The sequence below is a fragment of the Oculina patagonica genome, chromosome 9 (assembly GCF_052425735.1).
Source record: "Oculina patagonica isolate OP01 chromosome 9, crgOcupat, whole genome shotgun sequence".
Classification (NCBI taxonomy): Eukaryota; Metazoa; Cnidaria; class Anthozoa; order Scleractinia; family Oculinidae; genus Oculina; species Oculina patagonica.
Window position 1 is genome coordinate 25,681,150 of NC_135766.1, and position 27,046 is coordinate 25,708,195.

The 27,046-nt window shown below is 41.8% G+C and overlaps 1 protein-coding gene and 1 long non-coding RNA gene across 2 annotated transcripts in view; both read left to right on the top strand.

Annotated features, from left to right (window-relative positions):
- The window catches only part of LOC144665172 (uncharacterized), a 135,941-nt gene that overhangs the window by 96,340 nt on the left and 12,555 nt on the right, over nucleotides 1-27,046 (top strand). The window lies entirely within an intron of this gene.
- LOC144665142 (uncharacterized) lies at nucleotides 182-11,616 on the top strand. The gene is made up of 4 exons (XM_078526314.1): nucleotides 182-409; nucleotides 603-698; nucleotides 4,317-5,287; nucleotides 6,009-11,616. The coding sequence occupies exons 3-4, from the start codon at nucleotides 4,858-4,860 to the stop codon at nucleotides 10,268-10,270; spliced, it is 4,692 nt and encodes a 1,563-aa protein (XP_078382440.1). The 5' UTR covers nucleotides 182-409; nucleotides 603-698; nucleotides 4,317-4,857; the 3' UTR covers nucleotides 10,271-11,616.

The following is a 27,046-nucleotide window of genomic DNA, read 5'->3' on the forward strand; positions in this document are numbered from 1 at the left end:
TCATTACCTCACTTGTTTTGATAATCTTTAGCGTAGCGTCTCGTGTTCTTCCCTTTTACCGCTATTAAAGGCGTACAATGCAACATCAGATGAACTGGGAGTCTATCTTGTACTCTCTCCCTTCCCTCCCGTCCGTAACCGCTGCAAGGCATGCAGTTCTCTCCCTTCTCTACCATTGCCAGGAGGTTGAAACGTGGCTCGGGAGTTTTGTAGCAATAGGTAATTGACAAGTGTCAGGGAAGGTCAGTTTGCAATATAAACATGAAGGGAAATTTCCCTTCTGTCTAAGCCTTATGCAGATTAACTCGGGTTGAATGTCGCACATCCGCCCACTGCAGCCCATTTGAGGTTTTCGGTTGTCTAGTTTTTCGTCCATCGCATTGATGATTTAAACTAAAATCGTTTCGAGGTACTGAATACTGTTTTCTGTTTTTAACCAAGCTGTTTTTGTAGGCTCTATCCATGTGTAGTTTTTTGAAAACGCAATTCGGTCAGTTTAAGATTCCTATGTTGTCACCGAGCGAAGCAGCAACCTAGTCATTCAGTGTTCTTATAATTCACTGATGTTTCACATTATATTTGTTCAAATCTATACATCGCAGGTACGTGATAGAAAGTTCAAATTCAGAGAGGAACCAAGCTGGGAAAGAAAGATCTGAAGGACAGCTCAATACCTCTGTCGATCGCTGGAACGCGTTGTAAGTCTTTTTGCTTACCGAAACACTTGCAACTGTTCGCGTTGCTCTGTTTAAAGAAATTTGATTTGTATCGAGCTTCGTTGGAAAAAGGAAAGCGCATTAGGCCGGTATGTATTTTCAATTTGTTGTGTCTGTAAGGCACAAACAGCAAGTAACGTACAAGCTTCGGAATATTCCGGGATTATTTTATTCACAGTATTTTTAAGCGATGACCTATGCAAACTACAACTTGAACGAGACGACAACTTGAACGAGAACGTCACCAAAAAAAAGGTTTAAGAGCAGAATAATAACTCTACACGTGCGTTTTGAATGTTGGTACATTTCTTGGCCGTTCTCTGCAAAACAACAACGTGAAATGACCAAATTCTGCGTATTTTAGAGAACGTAAACGACGACGGCTAAATTTTCGTATTTCTTTTTGGTGTTGAACGTTCTCTTTACATTTTCTGCTTTTTTTTTCCAGACCAGTGCCCGTGCTACCTTTGAACGCTTATAACTTTTTTAAGATTCAACCAAACGCTGCCAAACTCTGCGAGTTTGACGTCACCATGGCAACGGCATTTTGACAAGCATGTTTTCCCAAATTTGTAATTTCCATGTTTCCATTGAAAAAAAAACTTAAATGCATTTATTTTCACCTTTTTACGGTTTTTAAGCACAGTTTTATTGATTTTGAGTACTTTGCAGTAATTTTGGACGGTTTTACATTTTCGACAAGTTTTGAAATCCAAGATGGCGGACCTAAGATGGCGGCCATTTTGACATTATGATGTAATTGTCACGTGATGTAACGTCATCATCCCACGTAACGTATACCAAAACATAGATTTTTGGACATTCTATATTTTTCCTCTAAGTTTCATTGTGATTGCTTATATATTCTGGAAGTTACGGAGGGGGGAGGGGGGGCGGACGTGTGTTTCGCGCGGTCGTCCGATCAAAACCGAATAGAAGACAAAGCACTGCGTAGAACACAAAGTAAAATACTCCCGGGCAGTTAGAAAGGACTAATTCAAAGTATAAACGAAAGGACAGATTATATTTTTAGTAAAAATTACAAGAGTGTCTGACCTTTTTTTATCACATGTCGTATAACAGAAGTCATGCTGCAAGATAACGCAATTCTTGTTGAACTATCATTCAACACAAAAGTGGTTCATGGTTATCTACTTTTATTTTCGTTAATTTCTTGAAAAGTTTCCTGAATATTAGGCCCCCTTGTGAACCTCTCTCTTCCGCAGAGGCCTCTTTCGTGTTTTGTACGGGCTGGGAAATGTGGAGAGGTGAAAAGTAAGCGCGCGGAGCCTGCGTTCCCCTTTTTTTTTTTTTTTTTCTTTTTTCGTGTTTTCGCCTTCCCCCAGTAAAGGAGCCTTTGCGGAGGAGAGAGGTTCAGAAAGTAAAAACAGGCTCAGAAATTTAGTACAGGTTGTTAGCTTGCATCAGGGTCCTGTCTCTTTCTTCAGCGGACTTGATCTATGCAGTGGTTAGCTTCGTTTTAATACAATCATTTGCTAAAGTTAAGCTTATTGTATCCTTGATGATAACAGCCGCATATTCAACAGCAAACAACAGAAACAAGCAAACTGCACAAGGAATATCATTCGGAATTATTTCGGGCCTCCTCGTAAACCATTTTCGTTTTCCACAATTTCACGAAATATAAATGACTTTTGAGGACATCGTGGGAGAAAAATTGGGTAAGAAAGTTCTCTGTCGCTCTTTTACTCGCGGTTTCATTTAGACTACACAGTGAACACCACGCAACAAATTTTCCCGCGTTTTCATATCATAACTTCGTTTCGATCTAACTGAAACGTCCACATCATCCAGTCGAAAGAAGATAACGTCAATTGCTCGTTTTACGGTTACGAAAAATGCGACCAGAGACCAATTAAATCAAAAGTCAAGTGTGTACCGATTGAACGAGAACCGCATTTTTTTCTTTGCGTAAAGGCGCATCGAGGTTTCGATACACTCACACATGAAAAAAGACAAACAAAATAGAGCAGTTGAATACCAAACCTCTCAGATGTTTTGCTGTGTACTGTCGCTGAGTAATTTTACCCGTTGTCTATATTTTGTCTTGCCCTGCGTGCTTTTTGTAATTTCCCCTCCTTTTCTTTTGCCACGGGCGGGAAACTTCCTCGTCCCAAGGCCTAATCCGTGCGTACGTACGGGGGTAGCGGCAACCCCCAAAAATTTCTCGGTTCATTAGTTAACCATTTGCTTACTTATGAATGCTCAACTCGCGCGCCTTCGGCACGCGAGAAATGAAATTTTTACACGATAAATGGCAGAACGGTGATCCCTAATGCTTGCTTGTCTTAGCCAGCTTTTTAGCCTTACCACTTTAAAAAGGTCTCCGCGGTCCCCGTGAACTCGGGACTACCGAGAAACAAATCCAGCTAGTGGCCAGGGCAGGTCTTGAACCAGGGACCTCCGGATTACAGCACCAGCGCCCCAAACCACTCGGCCACGCTTGCCTCCACGCAAATTCTCCGTAGAGTCAGCTGTAGAGTATGTATATGCATCATCCGCCCGTACTAGCTATTAGACTGCGTAGAAAATAAGAAATAGAAAATTCACTTAAATAAGTTGAATCCATAATTTGAGAGAATGCGGCGCCATGACCTATGTGTCCGAGCTGTGAACCCTATTCAAACTGTGCTTTTGCCTTTTTGGAACAAGGAAAAGGGATGCGGATTTTCCTTCTCTGTCCGTGACTCTACGAATATTAAAGCTACAAGAATAACCCTCATCCAAGTCTAAAAATGTTTCTACACCGAGGTCAGCAACATGAGTTGATGTCGTCATATGAAGTCGGTTAAGTGAAAATTTGTGTAAAATTGAAAAGTTCTGTGGCTTTTTCTTAAATATTAAAAATGTTATACCTTATTATAGGAAATTAACGCGTCATGAAATTTACGCGAATTTCAAAAATTCGCGTTAATTTAAGTCGCGTTAATTTTTGTTAACGTTAATTTCCGCACCGTTAATTAAGTGGAGCGTTAATTTCCATGACCTTAATTTCCATTATTTAGCCCCAATTTCTCGTTACAGTCCAGACGTTCTTGACTCAAAGGAAAAATCATTATTTTATCAGGGTGGACATCTCCCACTATCACTGATACTGCCAAGAACGCTCGAAGTGGGAAAAGTACCACGAACATTGTTTTCGTTTAAGATTATACGCCAACAAGTGTTGAAATAAACTTGTTCCTGTTGTGTACGTCGCGTTAATTTCCTTCATTTTGAAATGTTACCCCCTCTTTTGCGTTAATCATGATCCCAATAAAGGAAAGTTTCCTTTATTGGGAAGTAATTTTCCCTTCAATTCGCGTTAATTTAAGTCGCGTTAATTTCCAATACATTAATTAACACAAGCGTTAATTTCCTATAATAAGGTAAACGTTTAAAGACCCCCACTAACAAGGAAACATTGCTTCCCGAAATGTTTCCCTGTTTTTGCGCACATGCAACATTGACACCGGAAAATGCTTCCTGGAAAAATTATGCCGGGAGAAAACATCCGAATCCACCCGCCACACAACCGCCCCCAATCCTCGTATGAATAAGTCGCTCAAGTCAGTATGTCTTTGTGCCTAATTTTTGCAGGACGTTCAACATCATGTTAAGACGCCAGGCTGTCCTAAAAAGCTTCCTGCTCACCATTCTGTTATAAAGAGAAATGGCTCTGTTGCCGTTTCGGGACGAGCAGTTGAACTATTTCAAGTTTGCATTCATTGTTCTGGATGAGTTCCCTAAGGCCTTACGTCAGACATTCAGAACAATGTGGGACAACATCTTTGGACATCTTCCTGGATACCAACCCTGGGATGACTCCACTACTGTGAGAAGTTTATTTCTAGCTACAGAGGGTGGCACAACCAAAGTTCCCATAAACCTCTCTTATGATGAATGGGAGTGTACCGCCTTATTCCAGGCTACTATCTATGCGCGGTCCTTCGCTTTATCAGACAGCAGAGGACATCACAAAATACTCAGTGACTTGTACGTAAAGCCCAGAAGATTGCCTCCTGGTAGTTTTTATACATCAGTTGTAAGCCCTGGTGGAAACAAGGCAGAAACGTTTGCATTAGCGATTGACCAGCTTCGTCTTCTAAGGAATTCTCTCTGTCACGCACCCAGTTCATAGATGAACAAGGCAACATTTGACCAATACGTTCAACTCGCTAAAGATGCATTCAAAGCTCTTGGTGTGAACACAAATCCAGTTGATGCTGTGGGAGGTTTGACTGAGTCGGACTTTCCTACGGAGAGAGTTCGCCAGTTAGACGAAGACATCAAAAGTGAGTTACAGGCAGACAAGAAGTTTCTTGAGGAAGAGGTTAAAGACGAGCTACAGGGCATAAGGTCAGATATCGCACAGTCAAACCAGGTTCGACAAAGGGATCTGATAGAAGCAGAGGCAGAAAGAAAGAAAGAGTTCAAAGAACTTACGAACCAGCTGCAAGTTGGTGAAAATGCGTTGAAAGAAGAGATTAGAAAGACGGCGGAAAAAAACATCAAAGCAAATCGTGAAATAACTGAGAAACTCGATGACATAATCAAGAGTAAGGAATCAGGTAACATAGCAGAAAGGCAGGTTGCTGCTTTTATAAGGTTTAAGACTTGAAAGTAAGGCCGTAACTAGCAAGATGCAAGACGAGGCATTTGCCTCGTCTAGATTTTGGCCGAAAATTAAAAACAAAATATGTTTTGTTGCGAGAAAAAACCGCAGTTGAACAAGATCGAGTTTTCTCAAGAAATTCGTCATAAAAAAAGTCGCTGAAAGAGTTTCAGAGCTTCTAGTTGTCAAACTTTTCCGGAGTGTTTGCCCCCGGAACCACCTAGCAAGTTCTTGCCTTGTTTATGACAAGGGTCTGCAAACGGCCCTGCTTGAAAGTACATATGTTTCAGTTTGGCAATAATAACATAATAAGCTGGGAAAATAATAACTTAAACCAATATTAATTCAAAACCGAAACATTGATTGCCTGTATATGGCTGAGAATCTAAAAAGATAATCACCACCCAAACATTTGTCACGTACTGACGATGTTAAATTGCCACTCGGGAATATAATATATTTTGCGTTAACGTTTTTCATAACTAAAGCGTTGTACGTAAGTTAGTTCTGTGTGTTTTCATTTCTTGTTTGGATCTCTACGTAAATTCGATTCTGCTTCGTGCCCATTATAAGCATAAACTTCAATAATCAAAATTAAAAATATTCTAAATATTACAGAAAACTAGTTTACTATAATACTTACATTATAAACCGACCGTTTCTGTATTTTTTCAAAGGTACTAAAGTTTCTTTACCAGGATCATGTCTTCCTCCAATTGTGCCACACTTCACTGGCCGTGAAAGTGAATGCAATGTGATAATTGACCATGTAATGTCCGAATCTACCCGAATCGTCTCGATCTGGGGTTCACCTGGTTTCGGAAAAACGTCGGTTGCGATCGCATTGGGACACCATCTCCAGTCTGAAGGATTACCGGTCTACTTCCTCTCATTACGAGGCCTTCAGTCAAAAGCCGATCTGACGTCGAGGCTTCTTAGCTTTTTCTCACAACCTGCAACAAATGGTCGATCATCGCAGCATTTATCACTCGATGATGAACTTTGCCAACTTTTTACCAAAGTTTCAGATCGTTTTCTGGTTATTCTTGATAATGCCGACGAGCTATTCCAGACTGGTACGCCAAACGTTAAAGAGGAGGTCGTGAATCTGCTTGAAGAACTTCTCAGGCGAAACGAAGGGGCAACATTCGTTCTTACCACAAGGGAATCTTTGGAGTTTATGAATGTGCATTTCCAAGGCCACCAGGCAGTAAGAATAAGACCACTGGATGAGGACTCTTCCGAAAATTTAGTGCATCAGTTACTCCCAGATGCAACCACCTCTGACTCTATCCGACTCACTCAAATCTGTGGGCATGTACCTTTGGCCATTAAGTTATTGTGTTCTTCCATTTCTGAAGATAATGTTCAAACTAATCAATTTCTAGATGAATTGGTGAGGGATACCGATGGTAATATCATCGACATGTTGGACAACCCAGATTTTCCGAGCAATCTGAGGTTAAAATTCCTGTTCGATTCCTCTTTTCAGAGACTCTCTGCAGGAGAGAAAGAAGCCCTTGTGTGCTTGAGTATTCTTCCAGAGAATTTCGATCAAGATGTTGCTGCAGCTGTTTTGAATCAAACAAGAATCTCCGCCACAAAGACATTGCGAAGCCTTGGAAGGAAATCTCTCCTAGATTCAAGTTCCAAACCAGGGTCATTTTCAATGCACACCCTAATTCAATCATTTGCAAGAGAAAAGGGAGAACGTGAAATGAAAGAAACGGTTGACAGCTCGAAAGCCCGCTTCTTTACATTTTGCATTTCTCAATTCGAGAAGCTAAACCAGCAGTTTCTTACAGGAAATTCCATGTCCGCATTTATTGCGTTTTATGAAGATAAACATTGTATTGTCCAAAGCCTTATACAGGGCTGTTTGTACTCTAGCACAGCGGACAGTGTTTTTCGCCTTTTAACAAAAACGGAATTGTTTATAGACTCGCTTTTTTGGACGGAAGGAAATACCATTGTTCTGATTTATGATTCTGCTATACAAGCAGCCCATGATCAAAAGAATAATGTGTTCTATAGGCGATTACTTGCTTCCAGAGCATTTTTTGAAGTGACATGGGGTGGAGAAGGAAGAACGATGCAACTGCTCTCTAAAGCGAACGAAATTCAAACTTTGTCTTCCTTAGTCGTTGATGAAGAAAAGGGAAAAAACATGTGCTTCTCTGGTATGTGTCAGCTTGCAGCAGGAAAAACCGTGGAAGGAGTTCAGCAGCTAAAAGAAGCTCTTTATTTTATGAAGGACGTCCCAGAGCAGACAGTTCTTAGGCTTGTTGCTATTCAGATCCTTGCTATTTACTATCGCTTCAAAGAGAACTGGTCAAGCTATTCTCACTTCTTTAGCAAGGCGCTCCAGGAATCGAGAGAAACGGGAGGCACACAACTGATTATCATTCCTCCGATAGAAGGCACTGAAAACAAAACTGACGAAGGAATGACGACACAAGAAGACATCAACGTCTGGCACAATCAGCCACTTTTATTAGAAATTCTCTTCCTTGTAAGCAAAACAGCAAAAACGTTCTCGGATAATAAGTCCAAGAAACTTGTAAGCGACGTTACGCTGAAAATTTTACAAGAAAACGAAAGAGCTCCGTCAAAACGCTCACTTGGTTTGGCTAATTTTCAACGCAATGTTGTCTGTATGTTAAGGGATCTGAACAAACTTGAAGACGCAGTAAACTTTTCTGAGGCAAGAATCAAATATCATCAAAACGCACTTACCCAATGCAACAGCAACCGGGATAAATACCCAAAACATTCGAAACACTCTTTCGAAGATCCTAAATTACATCAAGAAATGCTAGGAAAGATTTACGTAGATCTATACAAAGTACAATGCAGGGTGGGAAATTATTCGAAAGCTCTTCAGTCTCAACAGCATGCACTTGATATCAGATTGGGAATGTTTGGGGAAGAACACCCAAGCACAGCTGACAGTTACCATTCACTCGGAGTCACACAGCATGCACAAGGCGACTTGGCGTCAGCTCTTCAGTCTAAACAACGTGCACTTGACATTAGACGGAAATTGTTTGGAGAAGAACACTCGTGCACAGCTGACAGTTACCATTCACTCGGGGACACACAGCATGCACAAGGCGACTTGGCGTCAGCTCTTCAGTCTAAACAACGTGCGCTTGAAATTAGACGGAAATTGTTTGGAGAAGAACACTCAAGCACAGCTGACAGTTACCATTCACTCGGGGACACACAGCATGCACAAGGCGACTTGGCGTCAGCTCTTCAGTCGAAACAGCGTGCATTTGACATTAGACGGAAATTGTTTGGAGAAGAACACGCGAGCACAGCTGACAGTTACCATTCACTCAGAGTCACACAGCATGCACAAGGCGACTTGTCGTCGGCTCTTCAGTCATGCCAGCGTGCACTTGACATTAGACGGAAATTGTTTGGAGAAGAACACTCAAGCACAGCTGACAGTTACTACTTACTCGGAGCCACTCAACATTCACAAGGCGACTTGTCGTCAGCTCTTCAGTCATGCCAGCGTGCACTTGACATTAGACGGAAATTGTTTGGAGAAGAACACTCAAGCACAGCTGACAGTTACCATTCACTCGGAGTCACTCAACATTCACAAGGCGACTTGTCGTCAGCTCTTCAGTCATGCCAGTGTGCACTTGACATTAGACGGAAATTGTTTGGAGAAGAACACTCAAACACAGCTGACAGTTATCATTCACTCTCGGCCACTCAACATTCACAAGGCGACTTGTCGTCAGCTCTTCAGTCATGCCAGCGTGCACTTGACATTAGGCGGAGGTTGTTTGGAGAAGAACACTCAAGCACAGCTCACAGTTATCATTCACTCTCGGCCATTCAACATTCACAATGTGACTTGTCGTCAGCTCTTCAGTCATGCCAGCGTGCACTTGACATTAGGCGGAAGTTGTTTGGAGAAGAACACTCAAGCACAGCTCACAGTTATCATTCACTCTCGGCCATTCAACATTCACAAGGCGACTTGTCGTCAGCTCTTCAGTCATGTCAGCGTGCACTTGACATTAGGCGGAAGTTGTTTGGAGAAGAACACTCAAGCACAGCTCACAGTTATCATTCACTCTCGGCCATTCAATATTCACAAGGCGACTTGTCGTCAGCTCTTCAGTCATGCCAGCGTGCACTTGACATTAGGCGGAGGTTGTTTGGAGAAGAACACTCAAGCACAGCTCACAGTTATCATTCACTCTCGGCCATTCAACATTCACAAGGCAACTTGACGTCAGCTCTTCAGTCATGCCAGCGTGCGCTTGAAATTAGACGGAAATTGTTTGGAGAAGAACACTCAAGCACAGCTCACAGTCACGATTCACTCGGGGCCACTCAATATTCACAAGGCGACTTGTCGTCAGCTCTTCAGTCATGCCAGCGTGCACTTGACATTAGGCGGAAGTTGTTTGGAGAAGAACACTCAAGCACAGCTCACAGTTATCATTCACTCTCGGCCACTCAACATTCACAAGGCGACTTGTCGTCAGCTCTTCAGTCATGCCAGCATGCACTTGACATTAGACGGAAATTGTTTGGAGAAGAACACCCAAGCACCGCTGACAGTTACGAGTCACTCGGGGTCACACAGCATGCACAAGGAGACTTGTCGTCAGCTCTTCAGTCATTCCAGCATGCACTTGACATTAGACGGAAATTGTTTGGAGAAGAACACCCAAGCACCGCTGACAGTTACGAGTCACTCGGGGTCACACAGCATGCACAAGGAGACTTGTCGTCAGCTCTTCAGTCATTTCAGCGTGCACTTGACATTAGACAGAAATTGTTTGGAGAAAAACACCCAAAGACAGCTAAGAGCTACCTTTTAATACAAGTCACACTTCATAAAATAGCACAGTTGGCAAAACTAGCGTGTGCTTTACACAGGGTTCTTATATCACAGGCGCGGATCTAGGAAAAAGTGAGTCCATTTTTTTACTTTGAAAGGAATTAAGTAACCTGATTCCGAGGAATAGTTTTAAGATTTGACCGTATAAAAATGCAATTTCTTACTATTCTGAGACTCTAACTCGGTTAACAGACCTTCCTGACTATAAAAACTGTAAATGAGTTAATTATTGTATGAACTAAATGATGTATGAACACGAAAGATAATGAGATCTTCCCCATTATTTAAGCAGTTACAGAGAAAGTCTAACAATTTTCACGCTTTTCTTTTAGCTACTTAAATGGCGATATAACTGCAAATCTCGTTCACTTTCGAAAAAAAATGATCTTTACTTGTTTTATTTCAGAGAGTTTATGAAATTCTCCAATCCGGTTCTAGAAAGCTGTCTGGATCAGCCCCTGGGTGACAAGACAACAGCTCAGTAGTCTCACCACCTAGTTTCAAGATGATTGGCAATGTAGGATGATACAAACCATTTCTCAATAATTCTAAAGAAATTGAACCGCATTACCACTGAGAAACGCCACTCAGTACTCATAAGTACTTCCGGGTACAATCGCTGAGCGACACAAGCAGTTGTCAAACAATCTGTTCTTTAAGGTCTCAGTGATGCACCCCACCAACGAGAGGTAACGATGTCCTTTTCTTTCAACTTAGTACAAGCTCCTCACTTGGATGAAAGAGATAATAGTGCATAATCGCACTCTGAACTGATTTTTAAACGTTATGGAAAAATTTTTCTTGCAGTTTGTTTTTTTAATCGAAATTACCAAATTAAGTCGAAAATCTTTTTGATCCCACAGTTTACGGGTAAATAATGCTGATTATAATATAGTAAAAATCTGAGTTAGAAATGTTGTATATTAGTGTCGTAGAAAAGTGAGGATTCCTTCTCGAAAAACTTCGACATGCAGTGTATCAATGCCAAACCGAACTTTCTCGACTTCTTTCGCTAACAAAAGCTGTACCTGCTCTACGAAATTTGTATCTAGTCGTAATTTTAAATTTTTTATCTGTGTTTTAAACTGTTGTAAGATGAAATAACATTACGGAAGTTTCTTGTTTAACCGTTAGACTAAATTTACAAACTCTATCAGAGCGACAATTCAACTGTAAATAAATCATGAAGTTTAGTCCTTTGCTAGAGTTCTTGTGATCCGTCAATTGCCCAGCTCTTGCAGATCCTTATATCTCGATCTTTACATATACATACATACATACATACATACATACATACATACATACATACATACATACATACATACATACATACATACATACATACATACATACATACATACATACATACATACATACCATACACACACACACACACACACACACACACACACACACACGCACGCATAAGCACAAGCACAAGGATCAAAATTTTTCCTTTTCTTGTGCTTGCGCTTGTGCTTGCGTCGTGTGAAAACGAAACACCGCATAAGCACAAGAAAATTGTTTACGTCTGGCCGTGTCTAGCCATTTAAAGCACTCGTTGCAGATTCCCGCGCGTCTGAGCACTTGAACAAAGCGGCGGACGCCGCGGCTGATTTTGATAAAAAAAATTTCCGAAGTTCTTGGGAAGAGTGTAGGCAATTAGATACAAAAACAAAAAGGCACAAGCGTGGGCACGAGTAGCTTAAGAAATGGAAATGACTTCTTTTTTCTTTGAAAATATCTATAACCCCAAATGTTTCGTTTTCCTCCTTTTTTGTCTCGTGTTTCGTCGCGGTCACGTCGTGAACGACGTGACCGTGACGTAACACGAGATTATCCGAGTAGACTTGGAAGCTCACAATAGTGCTTTGTGTAAGACCTCTCGTAAGGTAACGAAGTGATAAAGAAGCAAGGAAACAAGGTAAGAAATAGCCATATTTACATAGATACATTTTGCTGATAAGATGCATCGGGATGCTGTTCTTCGTATTGCGCGTTTTCTCTTGTCGAGTTTTAAAAGTGCTTATTTACACGTGTGAGACATATAGTGTAAATGTTTGCATTATGAGGTATGTGTATAATGTAATATATTACATGAAGTACTATCTTTAGTAATACCGCCAAATCTGATAAGGAGATTTTATCTCACATATGTTGCTTAAATAGGTAGTTTTTTACATGGAAAATGAATTTATCTTTACGGTAGGTTTGTGTTTTGATATTATATTTGCGGTGGGTATTGTTAAAGTATGAATTAGAAGATAAAGCTGTTGTCAAATTTCTGTTTGCGTTACAAGAAAACCATTTTGGCGCGTGTTAGGGTCGAGAGTTGTTGACGTCAGAGCAGTTTTCAGATATGTCAAATAATGTGTCAAAAGGAGAATATTAAGTAAAGTTATCACGCAAACAGAAATATTGATGTGGTATCTCATCTTCGGCTTTGTTCTTAAACGGGATTGCTCCTTACAGAATCATACAGAACTGTAGGTATGTCGACAATATGTCAGAAAAAAAAACTTTTTTTGTCGTTTCAATCTTTGATTAGATTCGGATTTCAAAGATGTAATAGACCGTAATAGTCGAACCAGCCGGATGTGTGCCTTTACTAGCTGGTGCAAGTTGAAATTTGCGCTGATTAAACTAGTTAAAAAACAACTTGTAGATCCCTTGGACATTTTTTTCCTTGCGTGTGTTCAATTTGAGTATTACACTAAACCATTTTGGAAAACAGTCCAAAATTCCCTGAATTCCCCCATTCACTAAGACACATGCTAAAGGTCAACTCGTCGCAGTAATAAAGACACAAACAAGAAGCCCTGTGGCTTTATAGACGTGCCTAGTAGCGTTATTTCCTTTTTTGCGTGACAACCGATATACGAATACGATACTTTGCCGCCAGTAAGGTCAAAGGCTGCTTGTTTATTTACACCGCTTTGATGTCTGTTTCCTTTCTTACACTAAACCGCATAAAATATAACTTGTCTCTTTAACTTTTATCTTGTACAAGCCCTTTCTAATTGTCTGGTTCTATTTTGCTCTGTGGTCTAAGAGAGGATTTCTTCTTGAGTTAAATGGTTCATACAAAATGAAAAAATGCGTATTACGCTAAGGTAAACAAAATTCCTGTTCCCGATATCATCTAAGCAAATGTCTGTTTTCTTTCTAATACTAAAAACTCGTAAAATATAACTTGTCTCTTTCGTTTATATCTTGTACTAGTCATTTCTTATTGCCCGGTTCTATTTTGTTTTGTTGTCTAAATGAGGATTCATTATCGAGTTAGACCCATGCAAAGTGCGTATTACGTATGTAGTTAAAATCCCTCTTCGCCATCATTCCTGCCTTATCTGAGCAATTAATGTCAAGTGGCAGATGACGTAGAAAGAAAAACCAGATCCGTCCCATATCCCTTCCCCCATCCAGGCAATTTCAAGGGGCTGATAAAAGATGACCCATTTTAACCTAATCAGAATGCGTCTGCCTCCTTCACAGGCTTTTCCAAGGCCGCGCGGATTTTGGAGAGTTTTGGAGAGAGGCAGGGATTTTGAGCGAGCGCGAAGCGAGAGCGGTGGGTGATCGGTGATGGGAAGGGGGAAAATATAGAAGTTTTATATTTTCTTCATTCTGGAATAATGCATATAGGTTTTGGAAATTTAGTTATGATAAAAAATTTTCTCTATTTTATAAAATGTTATTTATGTGTGGTGTATTGAAAAAATTCCTGGTCCTATGGCCTATTGTTAATTTCGGTGAAAACATGACGGTGAATAACAGGGATTAGTCTAATTTCAAGAGGTGAATATAAGAATGCGACATTCTGATTGGTCAAGAAGCTCTGGTTTATGACGTTATATTCACCTCGCTTGGAGGTGAATATAACATTTCAGGGCTTGGTTACTAAGCCCGCCAACTTTGCCATCCAGGCAAGTAAACATGGCGGCATTTGATGAATGAAATTTTCGTTCATTCGAAAGATATCACATCAAGTCCAGGGTATACAAAACAGTTGGAATTTTAAAAATTGGCTACCAAAGCTTTTGAACCGAAAATATTTTCAAGAGATGGTTCTCAAGGCATTAGAATTGGTGCTAAGGACGATGGTTTTGGAGATCGCACGGGCCACAAGAAACTCATTGGCAGATTTAATAACTGACCAAAAATGACTCAGTTCTCTTCAGATCAGAGATACTCAACTTCTTTCAAGAAGATTTACACAATTGCTCAGAAGTCGCCAACGATTAAAGAAAGGTACTAGATATCTGTCTTTTTTCGTTTTATTGCTTAAGCTTAAGTGTAAATTCTGATTTACAATCGATGAATTAAACTTGTTCTACGGTGTACGATGAGTATCATGCGTTAAAATCTTGAAAAGTTACATGAAATCTTGAAAAAATACATAAAATCTTGAAAAGTTACATGAAATCTTGAAAAAATACATAAAATCTTGAAAAGTGACATGAAATCTTGAAAAACACGAAAAAATCTTGAAAACAAAGTGAAAAATCTTGAAAAACACGAAAAAATCTTGAAAAACGCGAAAAAATCTTGAAAACGCGAAAAAAATCTTGAAAAACGCGAAAAAATCTTGAAAACGCGAAAAAAATCTTGAAAAACACGAAAAATCTTGAAAAACGGTAAAAAATCTTGAAAAACGCAAAAAAATCTTGAAAAACGCGAAAAAAATCTTGAAAACGCGAAAAAGCTTGAAGATTAATAAAGGTCAAATGAGATATTGATCTCACGTGAGACGACGTGCTTGCATGTTGAATACATGTCTGTTAGGCCAAACACTACTCCCTTTGAGCTGTTTCGGTAAAAGTATTGGTTGAGATTTGCGTTTTGGAACTCAACTAACTGCCTCCATTTTTTTATTCGTTTTGTCTCGTTACTTGCATCCAACAAATAAATTCTATTACAGTTTGATTACTGGATTTGAAGTCTCCAGGATGCGGTAACGATGATCTCTTCTGGCAATTTTTTTATTCTTAAGCAAGACTCGAGTTTCGGTTCTTCAGTGGAACTCATCAGTTGCTCCTAAAGTCTCGTCCAATTATTTGAAATCATTCGATTTGCCGTTTTTGTACAAATCTCAACACCCAAGCTAAGGGGAGCTTGAAAAACTGAAATAACTCACAATGCTTTGAGACTGCATTACCCTTGAAAGGACTCGGATCTTAGATCTTCGCTTCCGTTGAAAAGACACAATCCTGCGAGCTGACCGCACGCTTATGATAAACAAAATCATTGTTCGAGATAGCCTGCAGAACAGGCGGTTTTTACATTTTTCATTCGCGCTTCGCGCTCGCCCTCGCGTGACCCGCTAAATAAAAACCTAGCACTTCGCGCCTCGAACCGCAAAATAAACCGCCTGTTCTGCAGGCTATGTTCGAGAGGTCTACTGATCCGATACTCGTTCCAGACAGTGAGACAACAATATTCTTTTAAAGGACTGATAAACGACTTTTAACTAAACATGCCACAGAACAAGCAAACAAAATGGCATTAATATTTTTACTGAAACAGCTCTAGAGATCTAGAGAACGTAAAATCCAGACTGAAGGTTAACTTTAAGCGGCCAACGGGAGTCGTGTTTGGCCTAACAGACATGTATTCAACAAGCACGTCGTGTCACGTGAGATCAAGATCTCATTTGACCTTTTCATGATAATTTTCAAGCCTCCAGCGTTTATATCAAGATTTTCGCGTGATTTTCAAGATTGTTTGGCGTTTTTCAAGTTTTCTCGCGTTTTTCAAGATTTTTCGCGTTTTTCAAGATTTTTTTCGCGTTTTCAAGATTTTACGTGTTTTTCAAGATTTTTCGCGTTTTTCAAGATTTTTTTCGCGTTTTCAAGATTTTTTCGCGTTTTTCAAGATTTTTTCGCGTTTTTCAAGATTCTTCACTTTGTTTTCAAGATTTTTTCGTGTTTTTCAAGATTTCATGTCACTTTTCAAGATTTTATGTATTTTTTCAAGATTTCATGTAACTTTTCAAGATTTTATGTATTTTTCAAGATTTTTTTCGCGTTTTCAAGATTTTTCGTGTTTTTCAAGATTTTTCGCGTTTTTCAAGATTTTTTTCGCGTTTTCAAGATTTTTTCGCGTTTTTCAAGATTTTTTCGCGTTTTTCAAGATTCTTCACTTTGTTTTCAAGATTTTTTCGTGTTTTTCAAGATTTCATGTCACTTTTCAAGATTTTATGTATTTTTTCAAGATTTCATGTAACTTTTCAAGATTTTATGTATTTTTTCAAGATTTTAAGGCATGATACTCATCGTACACCGTATGTTCAGCTTGTTTACAAGTATTCAAGCGAGAACTTGTGTTTGTTAATTCCGTGTTTTTAGTTTTTTATTTTATAGTTCTTGATATTCTCCTCTGAAAATTAGACTAAAACAATTATTCGCCTCAGGCTCAGTGAATCACGGCGAATATTCCCCTCGACTTCGTCTCGGGGAATATTCGCCGTGATTCCCTTCGCCTTCGGCGAATAATTGTTAAATGTTATGATTGTACTTCGTTTTCACAACTTAGAAATAGATTACGTGCAGTTGGTCTTATTCCTTGTGATTGTGCTAGACTGCAAAACAGTCGTTTGTTCTCTTAAGTCGTTGAAAGGCGCAATGCGCCGAACGTTGTGAGCCTGCGAGGCGAGAAAAAACTTTTAGCGTCTCTCCCCAGTCCCAATCACAGTTTTACATTGGCGCCAGACCTCTCGCTGTCGTACTAAGATATTATACAGGCCCGTAACCAGGATTTTTCATGGGGGGTGCGTATGAGCGACTGTGGCACGAAATCTTGAGCGCCGCAGGCGCGTTAATGTAGGGGGGAGGGGTCTGGGGGTATCCTCTCCCAGGAAATTTTGAAAAAATAGGCATTTCGTGCGTTTTGAAGACAGTTTGTTAGGAGAAAAGGCAGGTAAAAGTGAAGAAAACGACATTTTTAAATTCAAATCACATTTTTCGAAACAGAACCTCAAAAACGTAGTTAACAATTTATTTAGCTAAAAATCACAGCAGCACATAGAAGGAAAACAGGAAAAAGATAGTTCTCTTCATTTTAGTGTCAAAATGGTTATTACATAAATCAGCCAGAGTCGGTTTGTTGATCTTTTAGTACTGTCCTTGGGTGTTTCCGAGCCCAACAAGTACCCAGTCTCCTCTCTTTTGGTAGCGCCTGGGAATGGCATTTCGAATGGCACTTCGAATGGTTCGACTATGAAGGACATTAGGTAGAATGTATCGTTGAATTTAACCAATAATCACACAATGTGGTCTAAAATATACCACACGAATCTTCAAATGGTGGATCTTCAACCCAAAGGACCATATTGAATGTAAATAGTCGAAGTACAGAAATACCATTTCCCTTTATTTATTTATTTATTTATTTATTTATTTATTTATTTATTTATTTATTTTAATATATATATTTTTTTCACAATGAGCGGACTTCCAAGGCTCGTGGGGGGGTGCGAACGCACCCATCGCATCCCCTCCCTACGGGCCTGTTATACAAAGACCGAGTGCGTTACATGTATGCGTTCGCAAATGATACGACTAGCTGCAGTCTATGATTGTGGTGGAAATGGAGACTGTTTTCGTTTTTCGAAGTGTTAGTCATCAGATATTTGACTCGGTAGCAAGTCATTTGCTGCCCTGAGCGCCGATGGCGAATAGGGAAGTAAGTAATTAAGTATGAAAGTAGCAAATCGTAGTGCGTTTTAGATAGTGCGTTTTGCAGTTGTTGAATACCTTAGAAATCATTGCGAAGATTTTGTTGAGTTTTTGGAAGGGCAGTCTTGGTTTGACTATTTGAGTAGAATGTGTAGAAAGGGCACATGGTGCGATGCTCGTATAGCACAGGCTGTTGCAAATGCTTGAGAATGAAATTTGAGAATTAATATTGTAGAATCCGGAGATGGTTTTTCTGAGCTTATATGATTGTTAGCAACGGGTGCTACTTTACTGATCTGAAACACGAGACAGCCCAACGGGCACTTTAATTAGTTTCTTTTGCTTTCTTTGTCACAAGAGTAGAAGAGACAGCACCACTCGATGCCTGAGAGTTTCTAACGCCATATTTGCACATGTATTTGCCGAGAACGGAGTCGAGAACGGAGCCTTCTTACAAGTATCCATCGTGTTCTTACGCTCATGCTTATGTCGACGTTCGTTTTCACTTGGCACAAACTACTACTACCCCAATAATGTTTAAGCTACATTGGCTACCCGTACAATTCCGTATTATTTTTAAACTACTGTTAATAGTCTACAAAGCACTCAACGACAAAACACCCTCCTATGTTTCTAGTATGCTAAGTTTTAGAAAGTTCTCTCGGTCACTACGTTCCAGTGGCCAAGAACTGCTAACTGAGCCCATGGCTAAACTCAAGACCTACGGAGACCGGGCGTTCAGCACTGCTGCGCCAAGGCTGTGGAACAACCTGCCACCGAGCATCCGAAAATCGGCATCAGAAGAGATTTTTAAGAAGAACCTAAAAACTTATCTTTTTAAAAAAGCCTATGACATTTAATTTTTATTTCTTATACACGTTTACTTTAAGTCCAGTTAAATAATCATGATATTTTTAGTTTTTAAATTTTTAACTTTTAAAACTTAACTCTCTGCATGTATAGATATTTTAGCTCAATAGACTTATTTAGTTAGGTATTTTTATATTTTTATTTTTATATTTTAGCATAGTGATTGTAAAGCGCTATAAAAGAGTAGCTAAATAGCGCTATAGAAATGATTATTATTATTATTATTATTATTATTATTATTATTATTATTATTATTATTATTATTATTATTATTACTTATGCTTGTGCGTGCTCTTGCGTTTGTGCTTGTGTCGCTAGTGAAAACCAGGCTTATAGAATCTCTTGATGTACCACAAAATTCTCAGAACTAACATAACAGTTATCCTTACTGCATGTCACACCTTTCTTTTGATTTTAGTTCTGATAATTTTGTGGTACATCAAGAGATTCTATAGTTGATGATTTTCTTTATTCCCAACACCTGTCTGCTTGAAAATGTAGTGATATTGTAAGGAGAAATTGTACGTTCATCACTCTTGAAAATTAAAATGATTTTTAATATTCCTGTGTGTAAGCAATAAATCGTTCAGTTCAGAGTCTTGTTCCATTTAACGCTTACTTTATTGAATAGATCGAGGTAATTTGAACGCATCAGACAATAGAAACAATTATCGATGAATATGGTTCGACTGAAAAGCAATAGATTACAACAATATAAGAAACTAATAAACGATTTGAAAAAACACTGAAAGAACAAAACTTACAAATATTCCTCTGATCCGGTGGAGCGAAGACAAATCAGGACAAAACGTGAATAGAAAGAACGTAATCGTAGAAAGATCAAAACACGAGGTGATTGTGTAATAAACTTAGAATGATGTAAACTGATCTTGATAGCAATCACATGATAAACAAAGTAACGCAATGTCACGCGTGTAGATCACGAGGTTGATAGCTGCTCACGCGTGTGAACAATGTAAAAATAATACTAAAGAACAAAACGAGACGTTTGAATCTAACATACCGGCCCCTAAATGCGACATTAAAGCATTTAAACTAAGCTAAGTGATTCAAACGGTAAAGACTATTAAGTAATTGTTCTCAAATCAGCACTGTCAATCAAGTCAATCAGGAATAACTGTTCATTTGACATCACAGGTTGACTCTTCCGTTGAGTTTAACTGCTCTCGTGGAGCCTAGGTGCCTCTAAAAGAACTATCTTGTCGATGGGACGTTCCAGGACTGCAGTCTTGGTTTTCAGCGAGACTCTCCTTACTAGCCCATCTCTCTTGTTTGGCTTCACCTCCGTGATACGTCCGAGAGGCCACGAGTTTCTTGGGGAGTTTTCGTCTACCACGAGTACGACGTCTCCAACTTCGAAGTTGCTCGTCGATCGCGGCCACTTCTGTCTTTCTTGCAGACAAGGAAGATACTCCCTTAGCCACCTTCGCCAAAACACGTCCGACAGATACTGGACTTGTCGCCACCTCCGACGGGAATAAAGATCTCCCTTTCTGAATACACCAGGAGGCATTTTGGGGCCTGACCGCAGTAAAAGAAGGTGATTTGGCGTCAGGGCTTCGGGGTCTCTTGGATCGTCAGATACCTTTGTTAGGGGCCTACCATTGACAATGGCTTCCACCTCACACATGAGAGTCGAGAGACCTTCGTCATCAAGGACTTGTTCTTTTAGAAGAGCATTCATCACCTTTCGAATGGTGCGAATGCAGCGTTCCCACACGCCACCATGATGAGAGCCTGCAGGGGGGTTGAAGATCCACTGAACGTTTCTCTGCAGGAGAGACTCTGAAATTACATCCTGGTTCCACCCATCAATGGCACTCCTCAGCTCCTTCTCGCCGCACACGAAGTTTCCTCCATTATCCGATCTCACCACTTCTGGTTTCCCCCTTCTGCAAATGAAACGACTCATGCTGTGTAGGAAGGAGTCTGTGTCCAGACTGTGGACCACCTCGATGTGGATCGCGCGCACTGTTAAGCAGGTGAACACCACGCCATATCTCTTGACTTGGCTTCTCCCACGACGAACCAAAAAGGGCCCAAAACAGTCGACCCCGACGTAGGTGAATGGGGGCTTGTCAGGAGTGATCCTGTCTTGCGGAAGGTTTGCCATATTTTGCTCTCCAACTGGCGCTTGTCTCTTTCTGCAATTGAAGCAGCTGTTGAGGGACTTTCTCACTGCAGCTCTTGCCTTTATGATCCAAAATCTTTCTCTGATCATAGAGAGCACGTGTTCTGTGCCAGAGTGCCCGGAAGCGTGGTGGTAGAAGCTGATAATCAGACCAACAACGTGATGTGAAGTCGGCAGAATTATGGGATGTTTCGCATCCGGTTGAAGGGGGGCGTTTTCAAGTCGTCCACCCACACGAAGCAGACCGTCCATCAACCGTGGGTCAAGCTTGGAGATTTTACTTGACTTCTTGACTTGAATCTTCTTTGTAGTAGCGGCGCATCCATTTATAACATCGGCCCTTGAATTCTTTAGGATGGCGATCTCTTCCTTGAAACTCTCTTTCTGTATATGGACCAGTATTTCCCTTTCGGCCTTGTCCAGTTCCTCCACGGTTATTGGTTCTATCCTTGTCACCTGGTTGCGGGGGATGAATCCTGATTTGCGTTGTGAAGCCGCCCTTCGCAGGTTTGCTCGGTAACGAAGAATCCACGCCACAAACTTCTTTAAACGGTACCACTGGGAAAAGCGTCCGAAGAGTTGGTTGAGTGTAATCTTCTCTGTTTCAGTTTTGGTAGAAAACACTTGAGATTCTCTCTTGACCTCTGGGTCGTTTTCAGCGACTGTAGAGGTTTTGAACTGCTGGTTTGGCCAGTCTTCCTCTGATTTCCAAAGGAAATCCGGTCCGGTTAACCAACGCTTGTTGTTCAGCAAGGCTTCGGCTGAGAGACCACGCGAGGCGTCGTCTGCCGGGTTTTCCTTTGTGCCGACGTGTCTCCACTGGTAAGGGGAGCTGACTTCTTGTATCGCAGCTATACGATTCGCGATGAAGGTATGAAACCGTTTGTCTTCATTTGCGATGTACCCCAAAACACAGGTGCTATCTGTCCAAAAGATGGACTGATCAACTGGAATGCCAATTTCCTTTCTGAGCATTTTATCCAATCGCGTGGCTACTACAGCTGCTGAGAGCTCCAGGCGTGGGATTGTCAACTGCTTTAGTGGGGATAGCCGCGATTTGCCAATGAAGAAGGAACAATGGACATCACCCTTAGTGTTGGTGGCGCGGAGATAGGTGACAGCACCATATGCATGCTGAGAAGCATCTGCGAAATGGTGAAGCTGACTGGAAGCTACTTCTCCAAAGTCGGCTGGTTTGAAACAGCGGTCAACCTTGAGGTTTTCGAGCCTGGGAAGTTCATCAAGCCAGTTCCTCCAGCGAATGAGGTCCTCATCTGAAATAGGGTCGTCCCAGCCCAGGTTCTTGCGACATAAGTCCTGCAGCAATGCCTTTGCCGGCAGGGTGAATGGAGCTGCAAACCCTAACGGGTCGTAGACAGAGCTGACCACAGACAAAATGCCTCGTCTTGTAGGGGGCCTGTCCTTCACGCTTATCTTGAAGCCAAAGGTGTCAGACTCCACATCCCACCTGACTCCCAGGGCTCGCTCGATTGGTAGTTGATCGAGGAGAAGATCTGTCACGGATGCTGCCCTTTCCGATGTCGGGATAGAATCGATGACCTTCCGTGAATTGGAGATCCATTTTGTCAAGCGGAATCCTCCTTTAGAGAGCAGTTGACGGAGCTCGTCCACAAGCACGATGGCCTTGTTCTCAGATGAGACTGACTTGAGACAGTCGTCGACGTAGAAATTGTCTTTGACGCTGTTGACTGCCTCCTTGCTGAATGCTTGCTGATTATCCTCAGCAGTTCGCCTGAGACCAAAGTTAGCACAACTTGGTGATGATGTGGCGCCGAAGAGATGCACCATCATCTGATACTCCTCTGGCTCGCTGTTCAAATCATTGTCCGGCCACCAGAGAAATCGTAGGGCATCGCAATCGTCAGGACTGACGTGTACTTGGTGAAACATCGACTCTACATCGGCCATGAGAGCAACAGGTTCCTGCCGAAAGCGTGTCAGGACACCAACCAAGTTGTTAGTTAAATCAGGTCCCTGGAGAAGTTGATCATTCAGTGATGTTCCCTGGTGTTTTGCTGCACAATCAAACACCACGCGGACCTTGTCTGGTTTGTTCGGATTGAGGACAGGATGGTGAGGCAGATACCATACTGCGCCGACAGGATGTGTCAGCCGGTCCTGGGGCACCTTGCGGGCGTGGCCGTTCTTCACCAGATCTTCCATGAACGAAGAATACTTTAAAAGGAGCTCTTGGTTTTTCAGCAGTCTTCTTAGTAACAACTTCAAGCGGTGCTCTGCCAACGGTCGGTTGTCCGGAAGGTTAGGTGGGACGTTTCTCCAAGGTAATGCTATTTCGTAGTGACCCTCTTCGAGTTTGACGGACTGTTCCATAATACTCACTGCGCGCAAGTCTTCCTTTGACATTCCTGGGTCTTTATCGTAGACTGAGTCGCTGAATTCCAAGTTGCAGAACCTTGCAAACTGTTGACTGAGTTCGTTGTCGGCTCTGATGAAGTTCGCTGTGCTAGCTGAATTACCTTTCCGTTCTAAAGGACCGTTGATTGTCCACCCGAACATGGTTCTAACTGCATAAGGGCCTTGACCGTTGCACTCTCTTATTTCTTTAGGTTCTAGAGCTTTAGGAACGTCGTTGCCAATGAGCAAGCCAATGCAGGCGTCAATTTTTGGTAGCTCGATACCATTGAGGTGGGGGTACTTGCTCACATCCTCTTGCTGTGGGATGCTGTCTTTACTAACCGGTAGTTTTGGGGTGGAGAAGACAGATGGAAGCTCAACAAAACTGTGCTCATCCAAGTCGAACACCTCCAACTTGAAGACACTGCATTCAGTAGCGCTGTTCTGCTTCCCCAAGGTTGTCAGCGAAAGAGTAGTTTTCTCACCATCTACAGCCAACATTTTCATAAGTTGATGACTGCAGAACGACGTGTTTGATCCACTATCTAAGAAGGCGTAAGTCAACACTGGGGTGTCTGAACCTCTGGCCTTAACCTTTACAGGGACGATGGGAAGACCAACCGTTGAAACGCCGGCCCCGGTTAGAGCACAGCGACTATCGCCATTGACGTAGCCATTTTGCGCATTGCCATTGTAGTTTCCAGCCGCGTTTCCATTGACTTCATTGACTCGGTTTTGGTTAGGAGGAAGGTTCCCATTGTTGTGGTCTTGCGGCTTTGGATGCAGAAATGTTGAGTGTTTCGTTCGGCAGGCAGGGATTTTGCAGTAGCTGTCTTTCGGACAGGTCGGCACCGTGTGACCAGTCTGGAAGCAGTTCTCACAAAGACCTTTCTTACGCACGAGGGTAATTTTCTGTTCCACGGACTGTTTCTTAAACTCACGACAGCGAGTCAACCAGTGGTTGCCGTTGCACAAATGGCATTTGGGCGTGGCCTTTGTTGAATCAGCTCCAGAAGGAGAATTTTCATTGCCCCCACTGACGGGTACCTCTCCAATGGTCGCAAAGCTATCACCATACCGGGGTTTGCGCTTTTTCGGATCCTTTCCTTGGCTCTTCAGTTCGCTGCTAACGTTTCCGAATATCGGGTGATTTAAGGCTCTGGCCTTTGATTCGACGAATCTTGCGATGTCCTCGAACGTGATTTCTCTCTGTTTGTTACTTGTTATGTCGTCAGCAACATCGCGCCATCTTTGCCTCAATTGGAAGGGAAGCCTTTCCACTACCTTCTGTAGGCTGTCCGGATTCTCGATCTTGTTGAGGCAACCGATCTCTTTCAATGTGTTTTTGCAGCTCGTGAGTAGGACAGAGAACTTCTGAAGTGCTTCGCCGTCTTCATGCTTTATCGGCGGTCCATTTGTAACTCGATTAACGTACGCTGTCGCAATTTTGTAGCTTTGACCGTATCTGGATTTTAACAGTCTCCTTGCTTCCTGGTATCCTTCGTCTGGCTGCATTGATAAGCAGCTTTTCATGAGCTCTTGGACGTCACCGGTAGTATACTGCACGAGATAATACAGCTTCGTGCTGCTGTTTTTCGTCTTGGCCTCGATGAGGTTCTCAAAGGATCGGATGAAGTTGCAGTAATTAACGGGATCGCCGTTGAACGCTTGCACCTCGGCATAAGGCAGCGTCAGCGTTAGGGACAGTTGCTGGTGTTGTCCTAATAGCTGTTGCAATTGGTGGTCGCGGTACTGCTGCATGTGCATAAGCTGCTCGTTGTGTTGTTGCTGCTGACGCTGAATATCTATCATATCTTGTATGAATTTTTCTCCGACTGCTGAATTACTCGAGGAGGGACTTCGCTCTCGCTTGATTTCGTTAGAATACGAGCGGTGATCGCTGAGCTCATACTTTGGAAGGTTTGCAGGTGTCCAGGGATTCGCTTCAGGTGAAAAGATTTTGAACTGTCTTCCAGGTTGACTGTTTACTGGAATTGGTTGATGATCCCTTCTTGGTTCTGTTGTTTCCCGGGTCTCGTCAGGATAGCCATGTGAAGATTGTAGATCCTTTGAAGGTGGATCCAAATTTACAGGTGTCGGTAGAGAAAAGTGTGTTTCCCTGTTCAGGAGGACTGGTAGGCGTGGCTGTCCCAGAGGAGGGGAAGTTGCGAGGTCCTGGATACGAGTCCGATTATTCAACGGTCGCTGAGCATTCCGATCTCCAAGTTCAGCCAAAGCATAAACTTCCTCTTCGGCTTCCGTTTTGGCGATTTCGGTTTCAAGCTGAAGTTGTTGTTTACGTTGTTGAAGGCGTAATTCAGCTGTTTCTTGCTGTTGTTGGTATTTAAGTCCTTCATGTTTTAATTGCAGTTCTTCTTCTTGGAGAGTTTGCTTCTTACGTAAAGAAGCCGCTTCAGCAGCCAGTGAAGCCCGTTTTGCGGCTGCGGCGGTTCTGGCGTTGAAGGCCGATGACCCGGTTTCGGACACGCGCGAGCCGGAGCGTAATGATTTCTTCGATTGTGCACGTGATCTCGACCCAGCGTTGCTTATTGAATCGCGTGGGTCGACTTCACTTTCCACTTTTCTACGGTCTTCTGCCTTTGCGAACCACTCGTCGAGCGTTCGTTGGAAATTGACGATTCGTCGCGTTTCGCATTCGAAATATTCTTGCGAATCTTGGATTTCGAAGTCGTCATCGAGTGTGGCGTGATAGGCGTTGTGGGCGTCTCGGAAATTGTTCGCGGTATCGTGAAACTCTTGCGCCTTTAGCCTAACATCGGCAACAGTTTCGCAATTGGAAAAGCACTCCGTAATTTCCTTGATTTTCTTCGTAATGTTAGCTTTCGCAGCGCTTCTACCTTTGCGAAGTTGAAGTGATTTTTCATGCTGGATTCCAGCGTTGTCCAGGGTCACGTTAGGCATCCTGTCGCGGGTTGAATCTTCGCTCGAGTTCATGGCCATATAAATTCCCTTTCGGGTCGAGACCTTGGTTGAGTTGAGCGACGGTTATTTTCGAACTAATGTAAGCAATAAATCGTTCAGTTCAGAGTCTTGTTCCATTTAACGCTTACTTTATTGAATAGATCGAGGTAATTTGAACGCATCAGACAATAGAAACAATTATCGATGAATATGGTTCGACTGAAAAGCAATAGATTACAACAATATAAGAAACTAATAAACGATTTGAAAAAACACTGAAAGAACAAAACTTACAAATATTCCTCTGATCCGGTGGAGCGAAGACAAATCAGGACAAAACGTGAATAGAAAGAACGTAATCGTAGAAAGATCAAAACACGAGGTGATTGTGTAATAAACTTAGAATGATGTAAACTGATCTTGATAGCAATCACATGATAAACAAAGTAACGCAATGTCACGCGTGTAGATCACGAGGTTGATAGCTGCTCACGCGTGTGAACAATGTAAAAATAATACTAAAGAACAAAACGAGACGTTTGAATCTAACACTGTGGACTCTTAGGCCCGGGGCCTGGGGGAGGGGGTACTCCCCCAAAATACCTATACGGGTATGTGTCGTCCAACGGAGTCGTGATTTTGGGCTCCCAATCTTGATTAAAGAGACAATTTCTAGAGCGGGGTATAATATTTTAAACGCACGAAAAATTTAAATTATCAGCAGCCAAAACGGGGAGTCCAAAAATTGAACTTTTTCTAGAACGGGGTATCATTTTGGTTGTAAATTCTTTCTAAAACGGGGTGCTACTTCGGAGACCACGCACCCAAAACATACCTGAGTACCAC